The sequence below is a fragment of the Topomyia yanbarensis genome, chromosome 1, assembly GCF_030247195.1.
Source record: "Topomyia yanbarensis strain Yona2022 chromosome 1, ASM3024719v1, whole genome shotgun sequence".
In the NCBI taxonomy this organism is placed as follows: Eukaryota; Metazoa; Arthropoda; class Insecta; order Diptera; family Culicidae; genus Topomyia; species Topomyia yanbarensis.
The window spans coordinates 8,333,531-8,348,037 of NC_080670.1; the positions used below are offsets into that span (position 1 = coordinate 8,333,531).

General features: G+C 38.9%; 1 protein-coding gene across 2 annotated transcripts in view; it reads left to right on the plus strand.

Annotated features, from left to right (window-relative positions):
- The first annotated feature begins 1,918 nt into the window (after positions 1-1,918).
- Positions 1,919-14,507, plus strand: part of LOC131676793 (transcriptional activator cubitus interruptus) — an 86,339-nt gene continuing 73,750 nt past the window's right edge. Inside the window, exon 1 of one of the 2 annotated variants that reach the window (XM_058956102.1) lies at positions 1,919-2,946. In XM_058956102.1, the coding sequence (XP_058812085.1) occupies positions 2,636-2,946 (311 nt within the window). In that variant the 5' untranslated portion in view covers positions 1,919-2,635. The remainder of the gene's footprint in view (positions 2,947-14,507) is intronic. The other variant, XM_058956104.1, reaches the window with a different exon arrangement.

Genomic DNA, 14,507 nt, shown 5'->3' on the forward strand with positions numbered 1-14,507 from the left:
ACACACACCCACAAGTTGGTTAGTTCAGCACACATCACCTCCCGTCTACTGATCGAGCTCCCAGCAGGCCAGGAACGCAACCAGTGTGCATGTGTCTTGTCGTGAGGAACCGGATTTCTTGTTGATTATCATGTTTATGTTTTTATTTGTTAATTTAGCGAATAATTTCAGTGAAAAAGAGAGCTGAGAATGGGCAACACGATCCTCGAGTATAACAACGAAAGTGATCACAGCGAAACCAGAGCGAGTTCGTCTACAGAGAGATCGTCATACCAGTGTGTGGGTGTTATCTTACTTATTTGAGAGAGGAAGAGAACAAAAAATGAATTTTGCCGAGAGAGGGAGAGCTACCATGTCAGCCACCGGCCATCCGTATTGAGTTGTAAAAGCGGCTGAAGCAGAGGCTGTCAATTCGATTACACGCTACCATGCTCAGGTTAGAAGCGGGATGTGTGATGCTGCTGGCCGTAGAGAAGGTATGTGTATTTTTTTTTTTGCTGCTGAAGATGTCTCGTCGATGCTAGGAGCAGAAAGAGAGTGCATGGTCGTTTGATGCGAATGCGGCTTCTGCGAGTGAGAGAGATGGGGTGAATGATCACGGCGAAAGAGGATAGAAGGACATAAGTCGAAGCACAGTGGAATATTGACCTGACAAAGTGGTCAAAATATTGAGGATGCAGTCTAACAAAATTAAGTGAGATTTATTGGCTATTTAAGAACAAAAATGGTTATTTTTGGTACATTCATATAGTTGAAATAAAAGTACCGCTACCAAATCACTGTTTTTTATAAGAAATTTTAGAATTACATCAAATTTATGTCTCTTTGTTAGTGGTTATATCCTTTCATATTGATTTATTCCAAGAAATGTAATATAGACTCGTTGCCTGATGTTATTGCAACCTATCGTTTCAATACTTCTTGCCAGAGGACGTTTGATAGTCAACACAGCACATCTGATTGGACTCGGGAATGCAATCAATACTATATCTGAAACTTCTACTATCCATCCTACTAATTTCCTATTAATTAGTAAACCGCAGTTATTTGATTGTATGCCTTTTAGAACTGACAATATAACAGCAGCGAACTCAGTAAAATTTTACTACACTATCGCCACTGGCACCTCATGGAAGCCTTTTGAAACCATTATTTTTTTTATTTACTCAACGCCCATGCAGATTATTTTTAGCATAATAAATTTCACTTATGGTGTTTATTAATATCGTTATTGAGTTTAAAGGTGAAATTAAATTACAGGGCTAACTGTTGCTAATGTCTAGCATTTTCTCCTTTAGCATAGACCCAACATACCTTATTCAGGCTCTGCCATCTACCCTACCAAACTCGATCACTTCACACCCAAATTAAACCATACTTTCGAAGCAGCACATGAGCGAGACCACAAGAAAACAAGCATCTTCCATTCATCCTGCACCTTCCATTATAACTTTTTTCCGACCATTCTTTATCTTCCATTCGAATTTCTTCCTCACACGCAACTTCGTAAACCATCACGATTCTCTCTCTACGACCATGGGGCCATGATCGGTGGTATGATCGTGCCTTCGCACTCTCCATCTCTCCCGGTCACCCACCCGGCGGCCTATTCGATGGAATAGCCCCTCCTGCTCTCGCCGATCGTGGTTCTCCCTTTCCGTCCACCAGCTACCCACAGGAGGCTCGAATAAGGAACCACGGTGATCACGATCGGTTTGCTTGTGCCTTTGACACACGGGAGAAGATCACTTCATTACTGCTCGCTACACTCACACTCGCTCGTTCTTTTCCTCTTTCTCTCTCTCGTCGAGAATAATAAGCTCACTGGGATCGGTTTGTGTGTTTAACTGACCAAATTGCCATGGAATCCCTCCGACACAGGGCAAAGCGATACGGCAACCGCAGTCTGTGCGGAGAAGTCTCGAACAAGAGCACGTAGAAAGATTTTTCCAACGCCCCCTTCTTTGTTTTTTTTGTGTTCGCTGGACTTGGCAAATCAATAGTAGCTGACTGACAGTCAATGGACCGAAATAGTTCAATTAGCAATAAGTCATCGCGCTGCCGCCAACTTTGTTCGTAATTGGCGCTAATTGATTTGATTGGTCTGCTGCACAGGGATACAGTCATTGCTCACTACGATCGCGGTCGATTGAAATTGTGAAGAGCTGTTTCGTTTGCCGACGGCAAGTGCGTTTATGTTAATATTAAGGATCGCCGCGTTTTAGTAAGTTTATTCCTGGCCTGCTATTGTGTATTTTCGGAAGATTGGTATCGATCACTTGTTGCGAAATTTTCACCAGTGTCAGAAGGCTGAAAAATTGTGTAAATGGTAACGAAAGTCATTGCGCACGGAACGAAGTGCTTGTGACCTTTGCCTTCGATTAGAAGAAAGAAGAAGCGCCCGAAAAAAAAACGGAAAACGGAGAGGATTTTTTCCTAGAAATGAATGGATATATTACCTGACCCTTCGGGTTGTGCATTCCCTTGAGATATTTACAACTGCGCTCGGCGGGAGCGCTCTGCAGTGTAACAGAAAGGACTAAAGTCGACCGAAAAAAAATGGATAAGTGACTGTCAAGCTTAGATTGGTGCGTTTCAGTGTGTTTGGAATATTTAGTGTGTACTTCGGAAAGCTATGCCGGAGAAAGAGACTTTCCACGAGCACATGCAGGTGCATCCGTTCCACCATCCCGGTCATCCGTTGGCCGCGGCAGTTCATCACCATCCCGGACTGGCCGCATCGCATGGTCTAGCGGCGGCGGCAGCGGCAGCCGCTGCCAATGGAGGCAATCCGGCCGGTGGCTACAACCCGCTGCAGATCCCGTCGGCATTCGTAGCATTCCACTCGCAGCTTCCTTCGATGGAACAACGGGCGGCACACGATGGCCGCTACGGACTCTGGGATCCGACCGGGCCGCCATCCTATCACCACTCGACGTCGCATGGGTAAGTAAGGGTACACGCAGTATAATAACGTTCTCTTCTGCAAACATGTGTCCGGCACATTTTTTATGAACTTCATAAAAGAGCCATTTTACGAGGGTGCAGAATGGACTCGGGTTCCGGGGGTGACCTCCTGTTTTGCGCAAGGTTTTATGGGAGGAGAAGTGTTTTGTTGATGAACTAAACTGGCAGTCTTTGATGATGGATGATGGCTCGAGAGCGGTCAAATCTCGCGGGGCATTAAAACTTTTGATTAGTATTAACACATGAATGAAATGCATTCTATTTTATATCGTTTTTAGGGGGTCTTTTCTGTCGCCTTTTTATGACGATGGGCTATGAAATTTAGGTGGAGCAGCTATGAAAAAAGAGCGGCCTTTGAAGAGTAGAATATGGCGGGATAGTGTAAATCAGATTTGAAAGCACTTTTATAACGCTCCAGTTTTTCGGAAATACCGGCAAAACAATCTTTAAAAGTGATAATTTTGTTTCAACCAATCTTTAATGCTGAAAATCTTGTTCATTGGCATTTGGTCGCATAGTAAAACACTTTTACTGTCTGAATTCCGTCGTTTTTTCTCTAACCGGATGTTCAAATAAAGTTCTACTTTCATATTCCCAACTTTAATGTACGAAACTTTATGATTGGTAATTGACAAGATACTTCTAAAAAAATTTCTACGACACCTCTATCCCACGAACATACTTCAAAGATCCAGAATCTCGTTGAAAAACTTGAAAACTCTAAATTCTTTGATTTTCAGTTAATTCAACTTAGCGTCCTTCTGTCCTCTGTGTTATGTTGTTCATGAACGCGATTTCGACAGATTTGGGTGTAGATTTTCAGATTTAAATTGTTCTGAATGGTTATGTTTAAATTTTTTGACTAGTTTGCTAAACAAAACATTCTCTGTATGATAGATTTTGTTCCGATTAACACTGACTCCTAGCACGGAACAGCACAAACTAAATAATGCAGTCAGTCCATGGAGGCGGCCACATCCTAATCATTGTCTTCTCACCCGGTCTTGATATGCCTGATTTTATCCAATTGGTGTGTCTACTAGCACGGAACCAGACAAACTAAAGAAAGTTGTCAGTACACCTAGACGGCCGAGTCCTATTAATCTCCTTCTCTGCCGGTGTTGATATGCAGTCTCCCAAAAAGAGGCCATACGACAAGCTTGAACAGCAGCATTCGACTGATTTCTCAATTTTTTCTGTTCAAAATTTGTGGCTTGATGCATAAAATTAGCGGAAACCAATCACGAACGGTCGGATGTTATTGAAAATTGTTTTTTTCGATTATATTCTACTAAAAAATATAATAATAAAAATAAAGGCCTCTAATAGTAGCAAAGAACGACACAAACTAATTGAATCGCAATCCACTAGCCTTGCACAGCTTACAACAATTTTCTTTTCGGTATTGGGGGCTCCATAAAAAGGTCCCCTAGAGATTTTTCACTATTTTCTTTGTTTCAATCATGAAAATTCGGAAGAGTACGAAATACTTCTTGTATAGTTTAGATTAATTTATTTTAAACTATTCGAAATGGGACCGTTTCGACTTATTTATTTACAATAGTCTTCGAGGGACACTGATACATCTGGTTCGCACAATTTATTCTGATATATTCTTCCACACTTTTACAATGGCAGTCATTAGAGCATCCTTATTAGATTTTGAACTAGCGTTGGTGACTTTCTCAACAGTCTTTCACATCGCAAAGGGGAGGGGTTGACATCCGGGAATGAAGGAGGCCATATTTGCTTAAAATTAAAATGGTGGCTTAAAATTATGGTGGCACCACGTTTGCACGCTTTTGCTCCATGTACTGAGGCTGAAGCATAGATAAAGCAAATTTTAACGTTTAGAAATTTATTTTTGATCCATGACAATATTTAAAAACTCCATGTAGACGTGCTGGTTGATTTTTACATCGGAATCCGAAAAACACGACATTTTTCACCGTTTGAAGCTACTGCAACCCAAATCATAACCAAAGCCGGTTGGTTCGTCCTACATACACATTTATTAATAGAATCAAGGTTTTTATTGAGTTCCCTACCATTTTGATGGCATACATCGAATAAATTCTCATCTAAAAAGATAACGATAACGGCAGGTTTATTTACGTAACAACCCTTTAACATTTTGCATGTCTCTTTTTTCGTTGTTTTAGAAAGAAGCTTGTATTGCCAGAGTTTATATGGAAATAAACCGAGATCTTTTTTCACCGATGGTTTGACCATCTTACGTGACACATTGTAATCCTTATAGCCATTTATTTCATGGATCTGGTCAGATTGCGACGTATTTTGTTGGACACAGCTTTAACCAATGCCACTTCCATCTTGCAAGTTCTTCTTGTATGTTGCCAACGCTAGACAAATTTTAGAATTTTACCGAGCAGCTTCGTTATGTCAAGGGACTTCTGTTTCGTTAATAGTTCCAAAACTTTATAGCGCTTGAATTCCCACTCCGTAGTACTGAAATTTCACACTATCACTATGCAATAACTACATTACTTGTATCCCAATATTTCCACGTACACTTGAATTTGATTTGTTTAGGGCGATTTGTAATTGAAGTTTTGACAGATCAAAACGATGGAACCGTTTTGAAAAGCCACCCTGTACAGTCATTTGAGGAGATACACCGTTCGCTTTAAACAGCTCAATACCAATGATAATAGAAATAAATCTGTAATGGACCTATATTTAAAACATTTCATCATTTTAGTTTTCCAAAAACTTATAACTTATGAATAACTTTTGTCGTGACTAACGACTTACCTTTCAATATAGGGGCCCCTTTTCAAAATTTCGGAAGAAAAATGATGTAAGATTTTGAACGCTTATATCTTTTGTTGTACTGAATGGATTTAATCAATTTCTTCGGCATTTTGTCGAAAATATTTGTACCAATGTTGTATTAAATTTTGGAATATGTAGGATATTCATTATCAACGGAAAAATAGTGTTTTGAAAAATCTTTCGAAAACGACTCGGAAAAGTGAAAATTTTCAGCCCATCCCGCACAGAGCCGTCAAAATGGTGCAGCAAATGAACAATAAAATAATGAAAAGTTTATATAAAGGTCCACTACATGTTTGTTCCTATGGTTATTCGTATTGGGTTGCTTGACGAGAGCAGTTGGTGGGGGAAAGCCGGGATGTTAATTTTGGTTAAGCCATTAGAAGTCGGACGGAAAGGAAAGGCTCATGCACGCCACGAGAACGAGCGACAAGCGATAGTAGTGCATATTAGCGAAAGCGTTACGTACATTTTGAACGTTAATAACTTTTCTTCTACTAAACGGATTGCCAATCTTGTTTCATAAATCGGAAGGAAAACGTTCAACGCTTGCTACCGATACGTTGTTTGCTATATAAAATTTGTTTAAATAGTTCAAAAACTACTTTAAATGAGAATCAACATTAATGATAAAACCTATAAATAGGGGTGTCGCAGTTTTTCTCAAAACCAGACGTGTGTAAGACGCAGTGCATAACAGACGTGCGTGGTCGTGAGAAGCTGCATCGGACGACCAATCAAATCAGCTACCATCGGAGAGAAGCAGAAAAACGTTGGTGGAGGTGGTGGCGGTGAGAAGGCCAAAAAGCCAAAGGCTAAGAAACGCAGTCACTGAAAAAGCGGTAGTAACTGCCACTAAAAATGCCACCAAAACATCGAAGACTGCAAAGCGTACTCATTCGGTGTGAGCTGCGAAAGGGGAAAGATCGTATGGATGTACGCAGTAAAAACAATCGTCGGCAAGGTTTGAATTGTTTTAAAAGATTCCCGTCTTGTATCAACATAGTTATCCACAAACCGTCCTTATTAGGACGAATGCAAAATGGAAAAAGAATTTAATTAGAAAGTTTCTTTTATTAACTAGTATTAAGTTTGCGCTTGGTAATTCTGTACTTTTACCAGTGAATCATAAGAAAATGTTTTTCCAATCTACAAACCCGAAGGTTTTTGCAAATCCTTCCAAGAAAATCAGTGAATGTGGCAACTAAGCGAAAGCTACACCAAAACGAATGATGAAAATATTTTCATTTATCGAACAAAAGGACGTCCTTCCATCTGCATTGTAAAGTCAATAAAAAGGAACACCATGATGAAAACCGTGCTCATTCGGTGTGAGCTGCGAAAGGGGAAAGATCGTATGGATGTACGCAGTAAAAACAATCGTCTGCAAGGTTTGAATTGTTTTAAAAGATTCCCGTCTTGTATCAACATAGTTATCCACAAACCGTCCTTATTAGGACGAAGGCAAAATGGAAAAAGAATTTAATTAGAAAGTTTCTTTTATTAACTAGTGTTAAGTTTGCCCTTGGTAATTCTGTACTTTTACCAGTGAATCATAAGAAAATGTTTTTCCAATCTACAAACCCGAAGGTTTTTGCAAATCCCTCCTAGAAAATCAGTGAATGTGGCAACTCTGCCACTAAGCGAAAGCTACACCAAAACGAATGATGAAAATATTTTCATTTATCGAACAAAAGGACGTCCTTCCATCTGCATTGTAAAGTCAATAAAAAGGAACACCATGATGAAAACCGTGCTCATTCGGTGTGAGCTGCGAAAGGGGAAAGATCGTACGGATGTACGCAGTAAAAACAATCGTCGGCAAGGTTTGAATTGTTTTAAAAGATTCCCGTCTTGAATCAACATAGTTATCCACAAACCGTCCTTATTAGGACAAAGGCAAAATGGAAAAAGAATTTAATTAGAAAGTTTCTTTTATTAACTAGTATTAAGTTTGCGCTTGGTAATTCTGTACTTTTACCAGTGAATCATAAGAAAATGTTTTTCCAATCTACAAACCCGAAGGTTTTTGCAAATCCTTCCAAGAAAATCAGTGAATGTGGCAACTCTGCCACTAAGCGAAAGCTACACCAAAACGAATGATGAAAATATTTTCATTTATCGAACAAAAGGACGTCCTTCCATCTGCATTGTAAAGTCAATAAATAGGAACAGCTTGATGAAAAGTGTGCTCATTCGGCGTGAGCTGCGAAAGGGGAAAGATCGTATGGATGTACGCAGTAAAAACAATCGTCTGCAAGGTTTGAATTGTTTTAAAAGATTCCCGTCTTGTATCAACATAGTTATCCACAAACCGTCCTTATTAGGACGAAGGCAAAATGGAAAAAGAATTTAATTAGAAAGTTTCTTTTATTAACTAGTATTAAGTTTGCACTTGGTAATTCTGTACTTTTACCAGTGAATCATAAGAAAATGTTTTTCCAATCTACAAACCCGAAGGTTTTTGCAAATCCTTCCAAGAAAATCAGTGAATGTGGCAACTCTGCCACTAAGCGAAAGCTGCACCAAAACGAATGATGAAAATATTTTCATTTATCGAACAAAAGGACATCCTTCCATCTGCATTGTAAAGTCAATAAATAGGAACAGCTTGATGAAAAGTGTGCTCATTCGGCGTGAGCTGCGAAAGGGGAAAGATCGTATGGATGTACGCAGTAAAAACAATCGTCTGCAAGGTTTGAATTGTTTTAAAAGATTCCCGTCTTGTATCAACATAGTTATCCACAAACCGTCCTTATTAGGACAAAGGCAAAATGGAAAAAGATGGGTTGGTAATGTATATGACATAACAGGGGTGTCGTGACCACACTTCGAAGTTATTTCAAATCTTGCAAAGCATAAATTGACATAATTTCAATGATTGTTCCTTTATGAATGAAATGACAAATTTTCAGGTCAACGCGGCAATAACTTTGCAATTTATAGAACAATTTTATATTTTTAGTTATCATATATTAACTGTCATCTCTTCCAAACAACTTAACCCTCTGCTGCCAACCACGTGGTTTTGCAGGGTTAAGGAGAATCATTGTAAAATGTCCAATACATGATTTTATGTTGTTACCTCCACTAAAACCACTTCAGAACACTCCCACCTGTCATACATGTACATTGTCTGCATGTTGAAATCATTATATGAAATTATTGACCTGTATTCAACGCGGAGAACTCGGTAATAAAATTGTTTTGCTGAATATACTAACGAACGGGATCCCCAGGAAAATTTCGCTGAGCCCGGTGAATCGAACTTAATGCGCAAAATTTAGCCATTTGAAGGAGATACAAGCAGAATTTTAAGAATATGAGCATCGCGGTTATGTCCCGGACATTACCCGCCCCTAGTTTTTCGCTAAGCGTGTTCATTTCTGTACGGAAAAGATTCCGATGGTTGTTTCGAGAGATTTTAACATTGATAGTTCAAAGCAAGAAAATATGAAATTTGTTCATTTCATGAATGAATGTCTCAACGAGCTTAGAATCCAGCGCATCCCCGATCAACGCAGACGCCAACAACAAAGGTTCTTTTCAGAACCACCATAATTATTATAAAGAATAACTTGAAACATTCCCACATATTTCATTGAGTATCATTCGATTTGAATTACAAGTCAAACGAGTAGTCACGACACTCCGGTTATGTCCTAGACATTACCCACCCATCTTTTTTAAATTGATAAAATAGAGCCACACCTTCACTGTCAAAATTATCAGTTCATGTGGCTAAAACTAGAGTTTATATGTATTATTAGGGACCCGTACAGAGGAACGCGCAACACTGCACAAAATGATGACTACTTCTTTGTTTCTGGCAACCACAGTTTTAGCTGCAACTTTGAATGACCTAAACCAAGCTACCCAAGAACTTCATACAAAGTGAATTGAAAAGTTACTGTTTCGTGGTTACTAGTACATTATTTATAACATTCTTTCATGTAATTGATCGTTACAAAAGAGTAAAAGAGAATGAATAAATTGTCTCGTTTAGCCGATTGAAATATTTAACCATAATATTATTTTGATCGACACTAATACTTTTTTGCCTATTCTCCGAAAGAACAATACTTGTTTACTTTGCACGATAGGTAGCCACTGACATGCTCGATCGGTAGATTTGGCTTCACTGTCGGCGCGCCTTTAAACTTAAACAACGCCTTTAGATAAAAGCATTGTCAAGTAAAACCGATAGTATCCAACAAGGACGTGTTTACATTTTCGTAGAAAATCATTAAAAACCCATTCAGAAGTTTTAAAAATATATGGAAAGTTGAGCTCTATCTAAAAATTGTGTGTACAGTACTGGGCATAAACAAAGTGCACCAAACCCTGCAATTAAAGGTTTTTTGCGATTTTTTTTCTGAAAGTTGACTGACAATAATATTACCAATGATATTGGGTATCATCAATAAACGTTTGGTTAATCGATTTTAGCGTGTATCTGATAACATACACAACTGTCAAAAGAAGCCCGAGCAAAAAATGCACCAATGCATTTATTGTTTTATTTCAGTGTACTTTTTCAATCAAAATTATTTTTCTTTTGTTACTATTCGAAACAACTAGTTATGAGGAGATCGTGTAGTAAGTAAAAGCAAGTCGCGTTATCGCTGACCAGTTTGGCATCTATCATACAACGGTAGGAAGGATTTATCACAGGTTTTTGCAGTTCACCTCCACGGAAGGGAAATTAACAAGCAACCAGCGACTAATATTGACGTAAAACAAGTATCAAGCAATGCTTCGGATTACTAAAGATGAACCACAAAAAACTGATGTCACCCAATATGCTGCGCAATACATGCAACTCAATATCAGTTGACGAACTATTTGACGTTCTTTGTGAAACAATTTCTAATACCTGATAACCAGCAAAAAATGACTAATATCAAAAAAACCAGAAAGCCCGTTTGAGCTAGCAGAATGTTCTTTGGTCTGATGAAAGGAAATTCAATTTATTTTTGTCAGCTGGCACCAGATAAATACGTGCGAAGACTACAGGGTCATTGATATAACTCCATATACCAGATTCCAACGGCCAAACATAGCGCCGAAATTGTCATGGTTTGGGATAAACCCATAGAATATTTTAAATAATTAAATAAGTTATTGATTTTAACCGAGCCATAGGTTGTATGGTATAATATTTCCAGAAAAGTTTTTTTTGGACATACACTGCCGGATAAAAATCAATGACAAAAACGCGTCTGAGTGGTTCCTTCATTAATCGTTAAATTTATTTCCGGTGGTTGGAAACTTGCAAAAGCATCCGATTTACAAAACATCTGAACGACGCTGTTTGTCTGTCGCTTATTTCATATAAATTCGACCAATATTGGTGGTGGTTGAAGGCGACGGATGGAGCATCTATGCAGAAGACTACTAGACTGGCATACTGAGAAGATAATTATTAGGAGCTGCAATCTGTTTGGAGGATTCTTCATTTATCTATCAGTGTCATTCCAATCGATTACGAAGCAAAGTTGTCGACTTACAAGAAGATGGTGACTCTATATCGTGACGATAAGCAAAGAAAGTCAGTCAGAGTTTGAAGTTCACAAAAAATACCTCGTATGGCAGGCCGTCTGTTCCTGTGGCTTGAAGAGCGGCATTTGTATCGCAACGGGGACCATCAACCAGGAAATTAATGTGCAGGAGTACCTGGAAAAACGTTTATTGCCTTTTCTCAAGCAAAGCAATTGTTCCGTTCTGTTTTAGTCGAATTTGACAATTTTGTCATTACCGCAAAAAGATCATGGAGTGGTATGCCACGAATAATAATAAATAATAGAATGTTATTGGGTGCAAAGTGTACGTAACGTTTCCGTTTTGAAAGGAATTTCAAGAAAAAAGAATCCAGAAGTGGGAAAGATCGTCGTCAAGTGATGTACTGCCCATGATCGCATACTTGTCCTATTTTCTATGGGTTTTCCTATCTTTATGGGGCTAATTAGCGATCATAGGCAGTGTAGAGCTCTCAAACCTTTTAAAAACTTAACCCGCTACTTCCACTACGAGAAGAAATATAGAAACGAACTATCGAAGATTTCGCAACGAGACCAAGTAGGCTATAAAAGAGATCAAAACCCATAGCTGGATTTCGCTTAACACGCCCGCCACGGACTTCTGGTGGAGAATGAACACACTCTCCGGCAAGATAATGGAAACAGGATTCTCTCTAGAAGTTAACATAACACCAGCACCGGCTCATAAGTTATCGCCCAAAAGATGGCAGAAGACTTTACGTCTAATGTCGTCCGATACAACGCTACGAGCGAAAATCTCTATCCGCCTTTAAACACCACATATTTGCTTAGGCAGTCGTCCATGGAATACGAATCGGATTGCAATAAGCAATCAATGCAGTAGGCCCAGCTTCAGCCAACATTTCCGTCGAACTGCGAGAGCCTAAACGGACTGGCGAGAACTATCAGCACGAGGCATCCGAAGGACTACAATAACTATAAGCAAAACATTTTTATTTAGCCGGATCTATTACGGCATCAACCTAACTAGAAAAGACTAACAAACATGACCTCAAAACACAACAAAGTGATCAGGGCAGCGTCGAATATGCTCCCTACAGCGCCACTCAAAACTAAAAGCCATCATGTTTCTCTCACACCAGTAGTAGAGCGTATCCACAAGATGCTTTAAGTCACGGAGAATGGCTTTTTTGTATGCGAAAAAATTCGAATCATTGGTAAAAAACAACTTTCCTCCAAGGAACGTGGGGTACCTCATTCACGAACATTAAGAAGAGTAGTGGATTTGGAGTACTACCTTGAAGGGATTCAGATACAATGTCATACTAGATTATCAAGCTCATTTCAAGATTAAATATATCGTGGCATGAAACTTGCAGATAGTCCGGGGAAAAATCCGTGTTCACATATGCGGATTCAATCACTTTTGATTCTACTGCCAGTAAAGTGATTCCGCGGTAGTTCATGGTGATGCAATTTAGCACTGGGTGAAAATATACCTAATTTTTATATACACTCCGTAGAGTGTATTTGTTATTGCAACATAATAGCTCACCACTATTGAGTTCTACAAGATGACGACACGAATGAACTCATCATGAATGAAGTTCATGTTTGACAATTCTCGGTGGTTTGTTTACTTTGTCATTTGCGTGAGTGCGAGTGTAACGGGTGCTCATCTGTTACATTCGAACTCACGTAACTTTCATGTAAACAAACCACCGAGAATTGTCAAACGAAGTTCATCCGGCTCATTTTGTAGGGTTATGTCGGTTGGTGTAAAACCCAATTCATTGTGCTCGTTCACATTTTTCATGTGAATTTCGTTTAAAGAGTAGTCCATGCATTAGTCCATTAGTGTAGTAATTTTTGTTGTGTATTTGTAAATAAATAAATAGGTAGGTTACCACTCTCTTCTCACTGCAAAAGTAGGCTTACTATGCTGTACCATAACGATGACAGCTATGCAGTGGTGTTTTTTGGGGTTAGGTAGTGGTCGAGTGCGGAAGGCGACCATCGTAAAAAGTTATTGACAGGCCACGGTAAAACAGGACGTACTCGATACGCCATTCCAGGACAGCCACAACAGAAATTGTGCGAAGTGCGCGTTTTTCTTGGCGTTGGCGAATCAGTTGAGAAAGTATCTAGTAAACAGAGAGAGAGAATTGAGCCAATAGAATGTTTGATTTTATGCATTTCGTTGTTACACGGTTCAAAAAGTCATTCGATGTTTAATAGATTTTGCAACGGGAGCATTCTTCGCTATCGTTCAAATAAGTATAACATCTCAGCTGCTTTCCATGGTCTTAGCTAAGGCAGATCACCCATTATAAACAAATGATAAACATCATTGTTCGCAAAGGATGCACGTAACTCATGTACCATTCCTATTGCAGATACAATTAGGTCGCTGAAACGTAGAATGATCATTTATTTCAATTTGATCTGAGCCTGTGATTTTATCATCCAGTCGAAAACTGCAATGCGATAGGAATTGGAAAAGTGAGAAGCGAATAAAAGAAATGACATAACCCTTTCAAGACCAACCATTTTCTAAATCATAACTGAGTTTTTACAATTTCATAACCAAAGTTAAAAAAATAAAACAAACACTATTAAACAGCAGTCTGGAACAGAATCTAACATATTTAGCTGTTTTTGACCTCTAAAGATACTACATAAAATAATGGATAAGAATTATTTTATGAAAGTGAATTAACAGAGCTACACAATCCGTACGACCACCTTGACTTTTATCCTTTTGCAGGAATTACTGCCAAAGATGCCAATCCCTGTGGTGGAAGCTAGAGTCTGTGTATTAGTAGAGTCCCGTATAGCGGAATGCGCAGCACAGCATGAAATGAGGACTACTTCTTTGTTTCTGGCATCAACAGTTTTTGCTGTAACTTTGAGTGACCTAAACCGAGATACACAATAACTTCGTACGGAGTAAATTGAAAAGTTATTAAATGTAATAAAATTAGTAGTGCCTTGTTTAGTAACACTTTTCTTGCATGTTCTCCGAGAGAAGAATATTTGCCTACTTTGTACGATAGGTAGCCACTGACATGTTCGGTAGATTTGGCTTCACTGTCAGCGCACCTTTAAACATAAACAATGACCAGAGATGCCAGATTTGCAGACATGTCAGCAAATTTGCAGACTTTTAATTTTAGCTGCAGATTTTTTCGATGACACAGATATTTGCAGATTTTTTAATTTGGTTCCAGATATTTTTTTTAG